Source organism: Lepidothrix coronata, unplaced genomic scaffold (assembly GCF_001604755.1).
Source record: "Lepidothrix coronata isolate B3197 unplaced genomic scaffold, Lepidothrix_coronata-1.0 Scaffold267, whole genome shotgun sequence".
Lineage (NCBI taxonomy): Eukaryota > Metazoa > Chordata > Aves > Passeriformes > Pipridae > Lepidothrix > Lepidothrix coronata.
The window spans coordinates 746,434-764,572 of record NW_016690447.1 but is presented as its reverse complement, the minus strand read 5'-3'; the positions used below and the strand labels follow the sequence as shown (position 1 = coordinate 764,572).

General features: G+C 49.6%; 1 protein-coding gene across 1 annotated transcript in view; it reads left to right on the top strand.

The window, feature by feature from the left end:
• DNAH9 (dynein axonemal heavy chain 9) overlaps positions 1 to 15,717 on the top strand; it is a 180,063-nt gene extending 164,346 nt beyond the window's left edge. Inside the window, exons 57-59 of the mRNA XM_017835980.1 lie at positions 415 to 597; positions 8,670 to 9,059; positions 14,357 to 15,717. Coding sequence (XP_017691469.1) covers positions 415 to 597; positions 8,670 to 9,059; positions 14,357 to 14,584 — 801 coding nt within the window. The 3' untranslated portion in view covers positions 14,585 to 15,717. The remainder of the gene's footprint in view (positions 1 to 414; positions 598 to 8,669; positions 9,060 to 14,356) is intronic.
• Positions 15,718 to 18,139: the final 2,422 nt, after the last annotated feature.

Here is an 18,139-nt window from a genome sequence, read left to right as displayed (position 1 = left end):
TGACACAGCTCCAGCCATTCCCTGGCTGCTGTCCCTGGTCCCCCCAGAGCAGAGCTCAGTCCCTGCCCCTCCTCTGCCCCTGCCCAGGAAGGTGGAACTGCACTGAGGTCTCCCCTCAGTCTCCTCCAGCTGAACACACCAAGTGCCCTCAGTGTCCTCACAGGCCTTCAAATCAAGACCCTTCCCCATCTTCATTACCCTCCTTTGGACACTCTCTAATGTCTTCAGATCTTCCTTATACTGTGGTGCCCAAAATTGCACCAGAAAAAAGGTGCTGTGCCCAGTGCAGGTGACCTGGGTGGTTTTGGGGACACTGCCCGGCAGGTGAAGTTCTCCTGCCACATTCAGGCTGCTGAGCTAAGGAGGTTCTGGGGTCACTTGTGCCCATCCCTGTCTCCTCCCTTTGGCACACAGGTGAAAGACCTTCTGGAAGAGATGTTGCAGAAGCTGGGTGATGAGTTTAACATGGCAGAGCTGGTGGCCAGGGTGGAGCAGAGGACGCCCTACGCCGTGGTTGCCCTGCAGGAGTGCGAGCGCATGAACGTCCTCACCGGGGAGATCAAGCGCTCGCTGCTGGAACTGGAGCTGGGCCTGAAGGTGGGACTGTGGGACAATCCTGGGGAATGGTGCTCAGGGAATGAAAGGGGCCACAGGGAATAAAAGTGCTCACGTGCTGCTGGCTGCAAACCCATCTTGGCTCCGTGGGAAGTGCTCACAGATGGATTTCAAATGGCATGGTGCCCTCAGGCATGGGGAGGGGTTACACACACAGCACTGCCTGTGCTTTAGGAACAGAGACCAAGCACTTCTGGCCACCCCATATTGTGGCACAGCAACAGCAGGTCACTCAGAAATTGGGACGTGGCCTATTTAAATGTGAGCCAAAAATCACAACTTTTCATAAAATGTCCAGGTATGGGGGAACTTGGAACAAAGTGTCTTAGAGGCACAAGCTGGGCTGAAATCAAAGACTGGTTGTGTGTGAGGACACAAAATGTTCAGAACTGTAAGAGAAAAAGCCTAAAAATGCAAGTTTTGGAAGAAGTACAACTCCCCTTGCTGGGTATGAGTCACCTGCTGATGGAGGAGGGCCAGGACAGACCTACCCGAGGAAGACACCAGCCCTGATGCTCCACCACAGCTGCTTCTCCACCCTGGTAGGAAACGATACTCTGCTCCAGGAGGGTGATTCTGTGTCCCTCTGGGTGCTGCCTTTGGCCACACTAGTTGGGATGCAGATTTCTGGGTTCAGCAGGATGGGAGGGAGGGCTGTAATTGATACTTCATCCACTGGTAGAAATCATCTTCTGCATCCCCTCCCAGGCAGTTGGTGGGACAAAATATAACAGCTCTGGTTGCCCATTGGGGGATAAATCAGCAGGGATCAGGCTGCACTGCCAGGGAGTGAGGACCTGCCTGGCTGTCCTGGTGCCCTGCAACAACACTTCCTATTCCCCTTGTCATCCCCAAAGACTCCCCCCAGAGTCAGGTGCTGTACATCCCTTGGGAAAGCCTAAGTGCAGCACAGGGATGCAGCCTGGAGCTGGCAGCACAAACCTGGTGGCTTCAACACTGCCCTGCTGCCTTCCCTGCACCACCACACACAGCCCTGGGGGATGGCACAGAGTCACAGAGTGTGCTGAGCTTGAAGAGACCCACATGGATCATCCAGTCCAACCCCTGGCCCTGCACAGGCCCAGCCCCAAGAGTCACCCCCTGTGCCCCAGAGGATCAGCCAAACCCTCCTGGAGCTCTGGCAGCCTTGGGGCTGTGCCCACTGCCCTGGGGAGCCTGGGCAGTGCCCAACCAGCCTCTGGGGGAAGAATCTTTGGCTGAGATCCAACCTGAGCCTGCCCTGACACAGCTCCAGCCATTCCTTGGCTGCTGTCCCTGGTCCCAGAGCAGAGATTCCATGGGATGAAGTAACAGTTAAGGGCAGCAGTTGCTGGGCATTCCCTGCTCCATCATCTCTGGAATGACAGGTTGTCATCCCATTTCACCAAAATTCTCAGCTCCCAAAACCAGTTTGCACAGCGTAGGAACCATCTGCCTGAAGGATCTGCAGCGGCTTTGACCCAACCCCTTGGCAGGAAGAGCTGCTGGGTGGGCAAGGAGGGCCTGTTCTGAGATGGAAGGACATCCCAGCCCCCTCCTGAGGGCAGCTTGGAAGAGAGATCTCCAAAGGCCCTCCCCGCAGGGGCATGGGGAGGGGCAGGGTTGGATCAGGGATTTGGGCAGCAGCTCTGCAGGGATGGGACTGGGCTGTTCCCAAATCCCAGCTGTGTGAGCTGTACCCTGAATCCTGCACATGTGTCTGCAATGCATTTGCTGCTGCTGCTTATTGTCTTCATTAAAGAGAGACATATCACAGTCACTTTGTGGTGGCCAATGTGGACAGTCCAGTTTAAAATAGGTTGATATTTATGTAGTCAATTATTACAAACAGATTTCCCTTATTTTCTAGCATAAGGCAGTGGAATTGAAAATTCTGTTTTCTGAGACAGGTAAACAGAAGTGATTTAATGTTTCAATCCCAGAGCAGAAAACAAGATATAATTGCAACTTGGACAATGTGTGGCAATTAGATTTAATGTGGGGAAGAATATGCTGTTTAATATTGATAGGGGAATGAGGGGATGCACAAGCTTAAATAAAGCACAGATAAAATAAACGCTGAGAATCAACAATAGAGGGTGCAAACTTCTTCCAAAACCCTGCCATAAATCAGGGCAGGGCAGGAGGTGGTACCTGCAGAAAAGGAACCTCTAATGACTGGATTAGCCTCAGCACCTGAGAGGGGATTCAGGCACCCAAGGCCAGGACTGGAGGAGAACTGCAAGGGAACAGTTTGAAGCTGTGCCAGGGCAGGCTCAGGTTGGATCTCAGCCAAAGGTTCTTCCCCCAGAGGCTGGTTGGGCACTGCCCAGGCTCCCCAGGGCAGTGGGCACAGCCCCAAGGCTGCCAGAGCTGCAGGAGGGTTTGGCTGATCCTCTGGGGCACAGGGGGTGACTCTTGGGGATGGGCCTGTGCAGGGCCAGGAGTTGGACTGGATGATCCTTGTGGGTCCCTTCGAGCTCAGGATTCTGTGAATCTGTGAATCTCTTCTATGGGATGAGCAGCACCATCAGTCTGAGTCAGCATTTCTTCATCTGCTGTTGGCTGAAGAGACATATTTGAAGGGCCTGACAGACCACCAGTGGGTAATTCATGGAATCCTTCTGGTTGGAAAAGACCTTTAAGATCATCAAGTCCAACTGTCAACCCAGCACCAACACCATGATCACCACTAAGCCATGTCCATATCCTTGTGTTTTTTGAACACTTCCAGGGATGGTAACTCCACCACAGCGTGTTCCAGTGCTTTACAACCCATTCTGTGAAGAAATTTTTCCTAATATCCAACCTAACCCTCCTCTGGCACAGTTCTGTGTCTGCAGGCACTCGTGGGTCCTTGAAGAGCTGAGAGATGTCATGCATGACCCACAGCACTGCCCAGCATTGCCCATGTCCCCATGCCATGGGGCCCATCGAGCAGCCAGGGAATGCTGATGGCTCTTTCTGCTGCCCTGACTTGACAGCTGGTCTTCACACTCAGTCTGGGGGAGAAATCCTACTTTAATTGTTCCTTCCCAAGGGTTCCTTCCCAAAGCAGCTCCTGTGAGAGCTGCTGGAGCTCGTTAATCCCTGGGGCTGGGGGTCTGCACTGACAGCCCTCAGAGGAGGAGACTTTATAAACCAGGAGCCTCAGAGCTCAGCAGAGAATAAATAAAGCCCAGAGGAAGCAAATCTTACTGGTTTTAACTGACTATCTGCCAAAAGAAGGCGATTTGGAAATGTCAGGCCTAATTTGAATTTTTTGAATAATTCATTGTGTCTTTGTAGCGGAAAGTGATTGTTTGGTCCAAAAATAGGAGACATCCCATTAAGAGGAAGAGAAATTGCAATAGACTGGTGGCCATCAAAAATAACTGGCACGTTGCTCTTCAAAGTCCTTTGTTCTGGCTGACTTGGGTGGGACCAGAGGCTGGGCTGAAACACTTGCATGTTAATGCTGTACCAGCCTCATCTTTGCAAGCAGATCTTTTATTTTGCAATTTGGGTGAAGGATAAGCCTCCAAAATGAGGATAATATATATTCTAAAATAACAAAGTTAGACCAAATTTCAATAGGCTAACGGGGTATTTCACTGTATCAAGTGAAAATAAAATAACCTGAACTGAGAAAACAATTTGTGACAATAGTGTGCTCATCTGGAGGAAATGGCTGCAGGCTGATTAGGGTTTCCTTCGAGGGTGTCTTTAATGAAAATTACTCCCAGCATTTGGGAAAAATAAAATGAAAAAAGTAACTTGAATCATTTCAGATGCACTTTAGTATTCAGCATCTGAAATGCAAATTTATGCATAATTGTGTTTGGACAACTACATGAGATTGCTGCTGTAGATGCTTTGAACCCTCACAGGAGGCTCTGACATTATGCTTGGATGCACAGGTTTTAAAAATTGCTTTTCTCAAGCCTTGCTGAGAATTACATTTGCTAATTCATTTGTTTCCTGAAAGTAAAACTAGACATGATATATGATCAGGGGGTTATGTCTTTAAATCAATTTGACTGCTTGCACACATTTTGCAAGATTTTTTCCCATGTTAAAACCCTTCCAGGAGGGCAAAATTCTCCTGTCTCAGTGTCCTGCTGTGGCCAGTGCAGGACTTTGCTCCTCAGACTATTTTTAGTTCCTCTATGGTCTTGTCACGGCTTTAGACCATTGATACTTCCTTTCCATGTCCAATTTCTCCTAAGATGGGAGATGGTGACCCACGGGGTATGAACAAAGAAGGAATTGCAATGGTGCTTCAGGGTTTGTGGCCAGTGTTCAATAACAAAGTCATGACAACTGCCCTGATGGGGTCAGACCATCCTGAGAGGCTGGAGAAGGTCCCTGCCAGCCCCTCTGATCTTCTGGAGGCTGAGCTTTGATGTTGGATCAGGAAATTGTCTCTGAGTGTGTTATGGAGAAAATGAAACACAAGCCCAAGAGGAAACCCCTGGGGCTTGCACTGCCTCGTGTGTCTGTCACTTCATGGCAAGTGCCAACACGAGCCATCTCTCATTTGTGTTGGACCCTCGTGCTTGGAGTTACCCAGGACTTCAAAGCCCTTTGACCACATGATCCATCATTTTGAGATTCCCCACAGTTGTAAAATCATTGATTAGAAATCATGAGGAGGCAGAGACTCCCCTGGGATGGCACAGGTGAGGTGTGTTTTGAAAGGAGGTTGCAGTTGTTCCTCATGTTTTAGTACTAACTGCAAATATTCCTACTTCCACCTTTTCATTTAACCTCATTTGTTTCTTTTGGCTTCAAAGACCTTAAACTCTTTGTACTCATGATTTTCTCTATCCACCATAATCTGTTCTCCTTGGGGAAACCCAGCAGGTTCAGATGGTGTGGCAGAGGTTTAATCATGCCTTGTAGCAGTCCCTCCTGATGAGACAGGAACATTTCCCAGGGAAATCCACAGACCTTGGGAGGGAGGAGGAATCTGATTAGAGGTCCCAGGGCTGCAGCATCTTCCAGGCACGGGGCAGTGCAAAAGTCCTTTGAGCTCCCATTGGAATTGGTGGGTGCTGGGGACTTCCCCTTGAAGTCCTGCCCTTGCTTATTGCCAGACAAGATGGATTTTATTGTGGATGTTTAGAATTTTTCAGAGGACCAGAAAAAGAGAAAAAAAATAATAATGAGAAAAATATGAAGGAGAAGACGATGATGAAGATGAAGGAGAAGAATAAAAAGATGAAGAAGGAGAAGAAGAAAAGGAGGAGAAGAAAAGAAGGAGGAGAAGAAGAAAAATATGAAGAAGGAGAAGAAGAAAAGAAGAAGAAGAAGGAGGAGAAGACGAAGAAGAAAAAGGAGGAGAAGAAGAAAAGAAAAAGAAAAAGAAAATGGGTGGGAAAAAAGAGAAAAAAATAGGGTTGTAAGTCAAGTTCTAAAAAGCCAGAAGTGCTTGAATGGACATTTCCAAGGCCTGAATTCAGCTGACAGCCCTCTTTGCTCCCACACAACAGTGTATGGGGCAGGTGTGTCCAAAGCCCTTGTTGAAGTTGTCACCCAGCAGCTCCCAGGGCTGTGGTTGGTTCAGGGCATTCCTGTCCTGGACACTTGTCTGCCAAGGTGGAGGCTCTGGGCTCTTTGTAGAAGGACTTGCTGACCCCAGAGCAAGCCTGGTTTGCCCTAAAGAGGCTGGAGAGAGGTGGGGATCAGGTTCTTCTCCCAGCAAACAAGGGACAGGACAAGAGGAAACAGCCTCAAGCTGCACCAGGGAAGGTTTAGATTGAATATTAGGGAAAATTTCTTCATGGAAAGGGTTGTAAAGCCCTGGCACAGCTGCCCAAGGCAGTGGTGGAGTCACCATCCCTGGGAGTGTTCAAAAAACATGTGGATGTGGCACTTGAGGACGTAGTTTAGTGGTGAACGTGGTGGTGGTGGGTTGATGGTTGGACTTGGTGATCTTAAAGGTCTTTTCCAGCTTTAACCATTCCATGATTCTGTGGTTCTAAGCCTCGATCACTCCATGCAGAGCTTCCACTTGTTGGTTTTGGATGCACCACGTTCCATCGCCCAGGGCACCCTCCTGTGTCCCATGCTCTGGTGGGTGTCCAGCTGTGACCTTGTCCCTCTGGAGCCTGGCAGTGGTGCCTGCAGGTCAGAGCCCTGCAGGGCATGGTCAGCCCAGGAACAAACTGCAAAGATTTGGAACTGCTGGGTCTGCCAAGGATTGCTAAATGTGTGTGGGGGTGAGGTGCTTTGAGCAGATTTCAACTTTTGCTAAAGCTTTCTGGATTTTTGTGGCCCCAGTACAGGGCACCTCTGCTGACCTCATGGCTGGAGGCACTGACATCCTGGGAAAGAACAGTTGGAATTTTTTAATGTGAATAGACTGACCCAATTCCCTCACCCTTGTTCTCAGCAATGGCTCAACTGATTTCAGTTGATCTTTCCAAAAACACTCAGCCTGAGGCAAAGAGAAACTGTAAGTCACATAAATTCTGGTGAAATGATAAGAGGATAAAAGGAAGTTTTTATAATGGAAACCAGTGATCATTGCTGATCATTATCTGATCATTCCATACAGGGGAAGCTGAGCCTGTGTTTGCAGGTTTTTTATTTGCAGCCTTGCTTGGTTTGAGTGGGGCAGAATCACAGATTAGTTGTTCAGGATATTGTCTAGTCCAACCCCATCCCCAAAACAGGGACAGGTTATCTGGGACCCACTCCAGTTGGGTTTGGAAATTTCCAAGGATGGAGACTCAGAGCCTCTCTGGATAACCTGTTCCAGTGTTCAGCCACCCTGACATTGTATTTTGATGGAATGTCCTGTATTTCAAATGGTTCCCATTGCCTCATGTCCTGTCACTGGACACCCCTGAGAAGAGTCTGGCTCCATGTTCTTTGCTTTCTGGCATCAGATGTTCATAGGCATTGAGAACCCCCCTGAGCCACCTCTCCCTGGGGCTGAGCAATCCTCAGCACTGGTCCCAGCACAGCAGACGTGGCCTCACCAGTGCCATGACAAGGACATGGTCTCCAACCTATCCCAGGCTCAGAGAGGCTCCAGGCACTGCCTGCAGTCCCAGGCACAGCCCCTGTCAGCAGCTTGGCCTGAGCTGAGCCTCTGCTGTGCCAGTCAGCTGCCCCAGGTGGGGATAATGACTCATGGAGTGTCACCACCCCACCTGTACCCTGGTGAGCTCCATCTGTGTGTCCCCTGGTGCAACCTGCTGCACAACCTGCTGCAGCTCTGAACAGCCTCTCCCAGCTGTCCTTTAGCCTTGGTAACATCCAGACATCTCTCATCTAGATTTCATAAGATTTCAGCTGAATACAGCAAGAATTTTCTTAATTTTAGTCTCTCAGGCCATGGGAACCCTCTGCAGAGCACCACGAGTTCAAGAGGGATGTGTGGTTGATGTGCAGAACCCCTCTTTGGCCAGGCAATGATGTTCCAGCTCTTGTGCCTGAACAAAAGTGATCCAGGTTTCTAAATGCTTTAAAACTAATTACTTGCTGCATAAAGGATAAGTCAAACCTTTCTCTTTATCTCACTTGGCTGAATCATATCTTACTTTGTTGTGTGTTTCCCTGCTGTGGAAGGAACTGTGATTACATTTGCAGACAACACGTGAAGTTAAAAAGAAAATCTTGCACTGCCAAAGCAATAGATGAGGAGAGGAGGGAGAGGAAGTGGAGGAGAGGAGGGGAGAGGACTTGACTTAACAAACATTTGGACAATTTTGGAGTAGATCATCAGAGACTCCAGTGTCCTGCCCTGGCAGTGAATGAGAACACCTCTGAACCTTTGAAAACTGGCTCTAACAAATCTTCAGTCCACAAGTCCAAACAGAAGAAAAAAGGGGCCAACTGAGGGACACCCCTTTCACTGTCCCACAGCTTCTCCTCCCAGTAGTGTGTTTACAGCAGGGAAGATGAGGATGCAGGGATGTGCAACAGGTGTTCAGGAAAGCCCCAAACTCTTGAAGCCCTTCACAGTCCATGAGCACCAGTGACTGTGTGGGGTGAACTGCTGTTCCTCACGTCCCAGCCCAGCTTCTGCTTGAACAGCCTTTGCTGAACAGTTATCAGTGCTAATTGTGCCCTTTCTCACACAGGGAGAGCTGACCATGACCAGTGACATGGAGAGCCTGCAGAATGCCCTCTTCTTGGACATGGTACCCGAGTCCTGGGGAAGGAAGTCCTACCCTTCCACAGCCAGCCTGGGCACGTGGTTCACTGACCTCCTCGCTCGCATCAACGAGCTGGACACCTGGACTGGAGACTTCTCCCTGCCCTGCACGGTGTGGCTTGGTGGGTTCTTCAACCCCCAGTCCATCCTGACAGCCATCATGCAGACCACGGCCAGGAAGAACAAGTGGCCTTTGGACAGGATGGCCCTGCAGTGTGATGTGACAAAGAAGAGCAGAGAGGATTTTGCCAGCCCCCCTCGGGAAGGGGCCTATGTCCATGGGCTGTTCATGGAAGGAGCACGCTGGGATGCACAGGTGAGCTCACCAAGGCTCTTGGGTTGGGAGGGAAGCCATGGATGTCATGTCCTTATTCCTTGGTGCTGCACTCAGGAAACTTCTCAGCCTGGACAGGCTCTCATCTGAAATAGTCATCTGAGCTGCCTCTTCAGGAAGGACAGATGGGAGATCTGGGCCTCTCCTGGGCGGCCCAGAGTGGGAGTCTAAGGTGGTCAGAGGAATCACCCTTTGGAGCTCAGCTCCATGGCTGTGAAGGGAGTCCAGAGTGCTCAGCTTGGACTGACACATCCAGTGTGTCCCAGGTGAATCTCACTGACTGAACTGTGCTCAGTACTCGAGGTCCTGCTACAGACAGACACCATGGGGTCCTGGCAGAGCTGCACTGTCCCCATACCTCCACATGGTGTGATTTCACTGCTGCCTCCAAAAGTGACAGATTTTTTGGGGTCACTGCTCTGTTGCCTGTTTGGCAGCAGTGGGGAGAGAGGAGAGGACTCTGCTTTCCTACGTGCTCACATCCTCAGGGCTGGATGGATGGGATGTGCCACACCCAGAGCACTGTGCTTCCATTGTCACGTGCTGCAGGATGTGACCAAAAATTAATCATATTCTTTATCCATTCCCTTAAATAAAGCTTGATGAAGGTCTAACCTGGATAGTCCACGTGGACTCAGGCTGTTGACTCAGGATGGGGGGTGGGCTGACCCTGGGCAAGCAGAACACAGTGAGTGTCCCTTGCTCTTCTTTCCCCCTCTGGGTGAGAGGGACACCTTTCAGCTGGAGCACAACCTCAGGCAGCCAAGATGAGGACCATACTCACCCCTTGAGCACTTGCTGTTCTTGCCTGTGGAGCTCTGGCATCCTCTTGGAGCAGCATCCCAAGGAGCACAGCTCTCCCTGTGAGTCCTTCTGACAGTTGTCAGCTGCAGGAGCACAGCCTGCAGAGCCAGAGCCCTCAGACTGACAATTCCCACTGGGTCTGGTTCTGTGAGTTGCCTGGCCCAGGGGGCTGTGATTCCCAGTTTGTTCTGTGCGTGGGAATTCAAGGACAGTGGTTCCTGCAGCTCTTCCTGTGCTCTGCTGCTGCTGCCAGGGATCTGTGAGAGAGAGAACACTGACCAAAGTGGGTCACCCGAAACCTTCTGATCTGTGTCAAGTTTACCCTCTCACAAGAAGAGGCTTTTATGTCAGACACAGCTCTTTACCCAGAGCCAGCTCTTAAGACTCCAAGTCTTAACCTTGAAGATCCCACTTTATCTGCTGTGGGACCTGGTGGGCGGCTGCTGAGGAGCCTGTTAGATCCTGAATCCCAGCCTGACCTTGCAATTCATGTCCAACACTCACTACTTATTTGTCATCTCCCTCTCTGCAATGGTTTGCCTTGAAGGACAGGAAATTAAGCAAAGCTTTGACCTCACTGAGTGATGCCATCCAGTGCATTTGATCACAAATCCTTGGGAAGGTCAAACTTCCAAGCCCTTTTTCACTCTGGAAATGGGTTGACATGTACACTGGGTCTGGAAAGCCACAGGCAGTCAGGAACATGGGCAAAGGCTCTGTCAGGGGATTGCAGTGAAGGTCTCATGTGGGTGTCATGTCAGATCCCCTCCATGGTTTTGCTCTGCTCCCAGCAGAGCTCCCAGGAGCAGAACAGGGACCAACCAGCCCAGTCTGTTTCCCAGCCCTGGTCCCACAGTTCCCTGACTATTCCCTTCTCTAAGTCTGTGGTGTGGCTGCCACACACAGCCCCTTGGAATCACAGCCCTCACCACAGGGAGCACTGCATTTCAGCTGCCCTCAAACCCTGACATCTGACAGGTACAAACCAACCGGACACAACACAACAGAGAAAGTTTAAAAAAATTCCTGGTTGTGCATATCAAATAATCCTTTTAAAAAAATGCCAGTGACTGGTGTTACATTTTCCTTTACCATCCTTGCCACCATTACTAGAACTGAGTTCTGCCCAGGTTTTGCCCAGGTTTTACCCAGTGCCAGTCAGGGCTGGAAGGGAAGAGTGAGAAGTTTTGGTGGTGCAAAGCCAGAAGTCTTTTGGGAAACATGTGGCTTCTCCCCTCTGCCTCCCCCTAATAACTTGTCCAGGTGATTGCATTCAGCAATGAGCTTTGTCTGCAGGGACCATCCCAGCCCCAGGAACTGTGTTTTTCTGATTACATTTTCCTTGTGATTGAAAGATACTGAGCAAATACCTTTATGGAACCATTCATAATCTCTGGTATCATGCTTCAATTTATTTCAGAAAGGAAAAGGATATTTTCATGGGTTGCTGCTCACACTGAAATATCATTTCCACTGAGTGGAACTATTCATTTCACCTCTAATCCAGTGAGCACCAGTATATTAATGGATGCAGGACTTTTAAAACAGGTGCACAGCTCTTTTGGGTTGTATACTCCTTCCAAATTAATCCTCTGATAAAAATGGCAGGCCCTATTTAGAAGCATCCTCTGGGGAACACCTCCGCTCTTAAAAGAATATTTCACATTTAGGTTGTGCCTCCAAAAAAGGAAAAAGTCCCTCTATGTTCTGCTACACACATTTTTCTATTTATTTAAACATTTATATTTGCCCTTGGGTGTCTTAAATTTATAAAACATTCATTACAAACCAGCAGGCAGCTATTAAATGAAATGAAACTAAGCAGATTATTTTGGGTGCAAACGATGTGTTGCTGCAGCCCTGTTCAAGTCAGTGGCACTCAGTGAGAGATGCTTCCACTGGGGACACTCTGAGACATTTTATCTCAAGCCAGGGGAGCCTTGCTGACTGATTCCTGGCTTTCCTGCTCCCAGCAATGGCCAGTTTGAAGCCAAGAATGTGCCCTGCAACTCCCCAAGGGGAGAGGTGGCTTTTACACCACGTGTGGCAAGTGAAGCCTTGCCAGGTGCAGACAGCACAGCCCCTTGTCATGGAACCATGGAGTCATGGAATGGGTTGGGTTGGAAGGGACCTTAAAGCTCATCTAATGGGCAGGGACACCTTCCATTATCCCAGGTTGCTCCAAGCCCTGTCCAGCCTGGCCTTGGACACTTCCAGGGATGGGGAAGCCACAGCTTCTCTGGGCAACCTGTGCCAGGGCCTCCCCACCCTCACAGGGAACAATTTCTTCTCATTCCCCTGGTCCAGTTGAAGCCACAAACCCCATCACTCTCTGGACCCCCTTGGGGTGATGTTTCTGCTGCTCCTCTGCTGGTCACCAACCCCTCCTCCCTGCAAACAGGTTCCAGTGTCCCAAAGGCAGCCGAGCCGTGCTGGGCTCCTTGGGCCACCTGACCCCAATGGGCTGTGCTGGGAGGGCCCCAGTGCTGGTGAACCTCAGTGTGCACAGAGTGTGAGGGGTGTTGGGTGTTGTCTCACTGGGTCTGGAGTTGGGCCCATCATTCCCCAGCCCTGCCTCGTGACAGCTGGTTTGTGTCTTCAGGCCCATCAACATGTTCCCTCTCAATGGCCTGTTGGGAAGCCAGGACAAGCAGAAAGGGCTTTGTGAGGATCTGAGGCCTGAGCTCCCTGAGCTTTGCACCAGGAAAAGCTGTGCCAGTAGTCAGGAAAAATTGCTTTCAGAGTAGAATTAATTTCTGATCATAAGAGCGATAAAAAATGCAAATGCAAATCAGCCCAGACATAACAAAATGATGTGTTACATGGAGGTACCTCAGGAAGGTTTCAACTCTTGGTAACCCAGAAACAGGTAGAATATCTCTTGGAAATTTGATTTGAAGCAGTCCCAGCAGTTAAAAAAAAAATCCAGTCTCAGAACTGAAAGATGTAGATTTCAAAAGAGTGCATAACAATGTTTAATAAATAGCTACTTTGCAAGGTTTTATAAGAATTATTTAATGTTTGTTCAGCACGTTGAAAATATAAAATCCTAAATGAGAGCTGGATTTATCACAGTTCAGTATAACAGATGGCATTAGTACAATTAAACTGAGGTGTGTGGCAAGAGGGATTATTTTTCTTCACTCATTTGCAGAACTAAATAAACTACTGGAGAGGCTGAACCTCATTCCACAGCCCTGATGTAAGAGCACTGGGAATAATAATGATATGTGAGGGTCAGCTGCAGAGAGAGGCTGTTTCTCTAGCACTGAAAAGCTTTGTTTCTGTTTCTCTATTTGTTTTCATTTGGTCTCTCTAAGCTCCATTAACAATTTTGCAGCTCCCTGGAAATGGATTGATGTGTAGGGCATTTTACTGTCAGAAAGGGAGACAGAAGATCTCAGAGAAACCCAAATGAGAGAAACAAGCTGTTGATTTCTTGCCCTGGCAGAGCACTGTCTTTGTCCTGTGTTGGGCAGCCTGGGCAGGGCATTGCTCTGAAGGGGATATCTAGTGACAGTATTCCCTCAGGAACAGACCTGTTGAATCCTCCTTGTTGGTGTGAGCACCTGTGAAAGGGAAAACCAGCCTGTGGTGCCTTTTGGGGCCACACAAACCACTGTGTGCGTTTCATTTCCCAGCCAAGTGTTCGGATTTTGGTGGTGGGATGGAACCTCACTTGGTGACTTTTAGTGAGTGTTGTTCTCCATCCCCAGCCCCGTTCAGGTGCCCACCATTGCTCCTGCCACAAGCAACACTTCCCACGAGGGGAGTCTGGTCTGGCAAAACCTTGAGAAAGAGCTGCATGAGAATAATCACAGAATCCTTGAGGTTGGAAAAGCCCTCCCAGCCCACCGAGTCCACCCTGTGCCCAATCCCCACCTTGTCCCCCAGCCCAGAGCACTGAGTGCCACAGCCAGTCCTTCCTTGGACTCCTCCAGGGGTGGGGACCACCTCCCTGGGCAGCCCCTGCCAAGGCCTGACCACCCTTTGCAGGAAGAAATTCCTTCTGATATCCAGCCTGACCCTCCCCTGGCACAGCTGAGGCTGTGTCCTCTCGTCCTGTCCCTTGTTGCCTGGCAATAGGACAAGAGGAAATGGCCTCACACTGCACCACAGTAGAAGCCAGAACAAGAGAAGTGAAGACTTTGCCCATAATGTGGCTGGACAGAGCCAAGAACGTTGTTCCCCCACAAAGTCCTGCTCAGACGTGTGTGGGTCTGAGCACCTGATGGGAGGCAAGCTCTGTACCCTTGAGATAACCGGCACTGAGAGAGGCTCATGGTGAGACAGGGCAGGTGTTGGATCCAGACCCTCCTTCCCTCAGACTCATCCAGCCCCTTGAGCTCAGGAAAGCTGTTTGCACTTCCCCAGTAAGCCCAACCTGTATAAAAATCACAGAAGATGATGCTGTGATGGAGCAGCTGATGGACACCTTGGAACTCTAACTGAGCTTTGTCTCCTTTCCTTTGCAGGCCGGGCTGATCACCGATGCCAGGCTCAAGGAGCTCACCCCAGCCATGCCTGTCCTGTTCATCAGGGCCATCCCTGCTGACAAACAGGACACCAGGGCCATGTACCCATGTCCTCTGTACAAAACACGCCAGAGAGGCCCAACTTACGTGTGGACTTTCAACCTTAAAACCAAGGACAACCCTGCCAAGTGGGTGCTGGCTGGTGTGGCCCTGCTGCTGCAGGTCTAGGGGCACCCCCACACCTCTCATTTGCAAATCCCAACATTGCCTTCCTCAGGCAATTTAAACAATTAAATCCTGAGGTTTAGCCAAGCTCCATCTCTCCAATGGACTCAGTCCCCAGGACTCTCTCTGAGCACTGGAGACATGGCCATAACAGAGCCTGTGAGAGGTGACAGAGGTGCAGAGGGACAGGTGGACCAGGCTCATGGCTGCTGTAAACCCAGATCCTGTAATTCCTACCCTGCTGCACTGGAGCACTGGAAGATCCCAGCCTGCAGCCTGATAATCCACACTCAGAGGTGTGAAGTATCTTAATCTAAATCTAGTTTTTATTTCTATTTTATATTCCAAAGTAGTTTTAAAATCAGTGGACTTTTCCAAAACACTCAGATAGTCCAGTGACTTGTGAAATTCTCCAGACCTTGTTTTTTTCTCTGTGTTTCTTTCCCATGTGTGTGATGTTGAAAGCTGGGAGGTGAGCAGATGTTGTGGTTATAAACTGTTTCTTGCTAACTTTCTAAATTTTAGAAACACTGAAAATAGTGGTAATATCCAATGTGCTTAATGGAATCAACTGTAAAAGTAGAGCACAGGCGTTATTTAAGAGAATTTTTCATGGTCATAGAGACTTACTGGGTCTGGCTGAGCTGGAGCTCATTTCCCCACAGCAGCCCTCCCAGTGCTGTGCTGTGCACTGGTCGCCAGAAGGGTGTTGGTAACACACCAGTGTTTTGGCTGCTGCTGAGCACAGCACCAGCACTGTAACATTCCCTCCTCAATGAAAGGAAGATCTTGGGAAGGGACACAGCCGGGCCAGCTGATCCAAACTGAGCAAAGGGATATTCCAGACCATATGATGTCAGCTCAGATATAACAGCTGAGGCAAGGAGCAGGAAGGGGGGCATTCATTGTGTCCAGTGGCTGAGGAATCATCATGTGTACCCAAGCCCTGCTTCTGGGGAGGGGCCACCCATTGCTGCTCATGGGAAGTAGAGAATAAACCCTTTTATCTTTTGCTTTTACACGCGCAAGCTTCTGCTTTACTTTTGGCTTTAAATAAACTGCCTTATCCCAACCCATGAGTTGGTTTTTTTTCCACCTTACTCTCTCCCCTGTCCCGCTGGGAAGGGGAGTGATAGAGTGGCTGAGTGGGTTCCAGGTGTTCAGCCAAGGTGAACCCTCCACAGTCCTTTCTGGTGCCCAACGTGGGATGAGATAAAGGCAGTTTTATATATATATATATATATATATATATATATATGTGTGTGTGTATATATATATATGAAAAAAATATATATATAAAATATGTATATGTATATATACATATATATATATATATATATATATATAGCATGCTATAGTGATAGTAGCTGTTGAATAGCAAGCTCCTGTGCGGGACATGGAGTTTGCTGGCTGCACTGCTTATCACTTTATTTTGCTAAGTTTTGGGAACATATTAATCTAAACAGTGTCTCCATGCTTTGCTTTTACACCAATGGCCTTGTTATTCTCGGGGATTTGTCTTCTGGGGAGCTGTCTGAGGACGATGGAGGAACACACCCTTTCCCCTTTCCCTGGCATTGATATAGATGGCTTTATAATAAAGTCTCCCATGCTCCTTGCTAATCCTTATGTGAGCTGTTTAGTAGTGTTACTGTTGCTAACTAATACTGTCAGCACATTAGGGAGTTCTTGGATTCTGGTGTTATCCTGGTGTAGGACAAAACAAACTTTAGGTGATGATGATATATTGGGATGCACCCCGAGGTGCCCAGTTCCTGGGTGGCAGGGAGTGTGGAAGGATCTGGGCAGGTTCCCAGGGCGTTTGACACCTCCCGTTACCTGGGCCTTCACACCTGAACAGGCAAACACCCTGGTGTTTCACCTGGTGGAAGGGGCCTCACCTACCCCCATCAAAACCAGCAGCTTCTTGCCCTGTACTGGGGCCTGGCCTGTGCTTATCCAGCCACAGTTCAATACCCTCAGAAGACTGTAGTGGAAGCAGGGACCCAAATTGCAATAGAGGATACTCTGGCTGAGACAGGGACTCAAAGCACAGCAACTACAGCCATTGCCCCAGTAGTGAAAAGGAAGAAATGGATAAGGCAAGCTACAGGGCCATATCAGGGTTTAGCAAGGGAAGAGGAGGAGGACGAAGAAGAAGGAGAAGGAGTAGAAGGAGGGTAGGGGGCAGATAAGAAAGCTGGTCCTTCAACAAAGGAAGTCAGACAGCTCAAACAGGAAACCGAGGTTACCTGGTCCCTGACCTCATCAGAACTCTGGGACTTATGGAAAGATTCCAGCTGCCAGCCCGGTGAACGGATTCCTGCCTGGCTGCCTCGATGCTGGGACAACAGGGCTGATAGTCAACAACTGGAAGGTCATGAAGCCCAGCTGAGATCCCTGGCCAGAGATCACCAAATTGAAAGAGGAATTGGAAAGGAGAGAACAATTTGCAGTGTTTGGAGACGGCTCCTGTCAAGCGTGAGGGAAAGGTATCCATTCAAGGAAGATCTAATGAGCTCCCTGAGAAAGTGGGGCCACTGCAGATGAAAGTATCCAGTACTGGAGAGAATTAGCAGTGCTGGAAATCATTTGTAGTAACCTAAGAAGGGATGACACCCCCAAAAACCCAGAGGATGTTCATTGCACGATGGCCATGTGGAGGAAGGTGGTTCAAAGCACCCTTGAGTCGTATTCTAACAGTCAGGTAACATTATATTACCCACACACAGATCCACCAACTGTAGAGCATGCTCACGGGAAGTAGAGAATAAACCCTGTTATCTTTCACTTTGCTTTAGCGCGTGCAAGCTTCTGCTTTACTTCTGGCTTTAAATAAACTGCCTTATCCCGACCCACGAGTGGTTTTTCCACCTTACTCTCTCCCCTGTCCGGCTGGAAAGGGGAGTGATAGAGTGGCTGGGTGGGCTCCAGGCGTCCAGCCAAGGTCAACCCACCACGCTAATAAAACTCATTATTCCCAGACTAGTCTCTAGAAGTTGCCTGTAGGCCTGTGCCATGTGTTTAATCACAGCCCAGAGAGCAAACAGGAGGTCAGGTGGGAGGAACAAACCTGCCTGGGTATTTAATCCTGACTGGGTGGCTGAGAACTGATGTGTTCCCAGAGCAGAGCTGGGTGTGCAGATGGCAGTGAGCCAGACACACAGAGCATCGCTCTGGACTGCAGGGGCTGAGCCCTGGGAGTTGGGAATCACAGAATCCCAGAATATGCTGGGTTGGAAGGACCCACAAGGATCATCGAACCCAACCCTCAGCCCTGCACAGGCCCATCCCCAAGAGTCACCCCCTGTGCCCCAGAGGATCAGCCAAACCCTCCTGGAGCTCTGGCAGCCTTGGGGCTGTGCCCACTGCCCTGGGGAGCCTGGGCAGTGCCCACCCAGCCTCTGGGGGAAGAACCTTTGCCTGAGATCCAACCTGGCCCTGGCCTGATGTGGCAGAGCAGGAGCTGCCCTTGGGGAGCTGCCCCAGGTGATCCAGCTCTGGACTGGACACCTTCCCATGCAAGTGGGGGCCTCAGCACATCCAGTGGGACCGAGT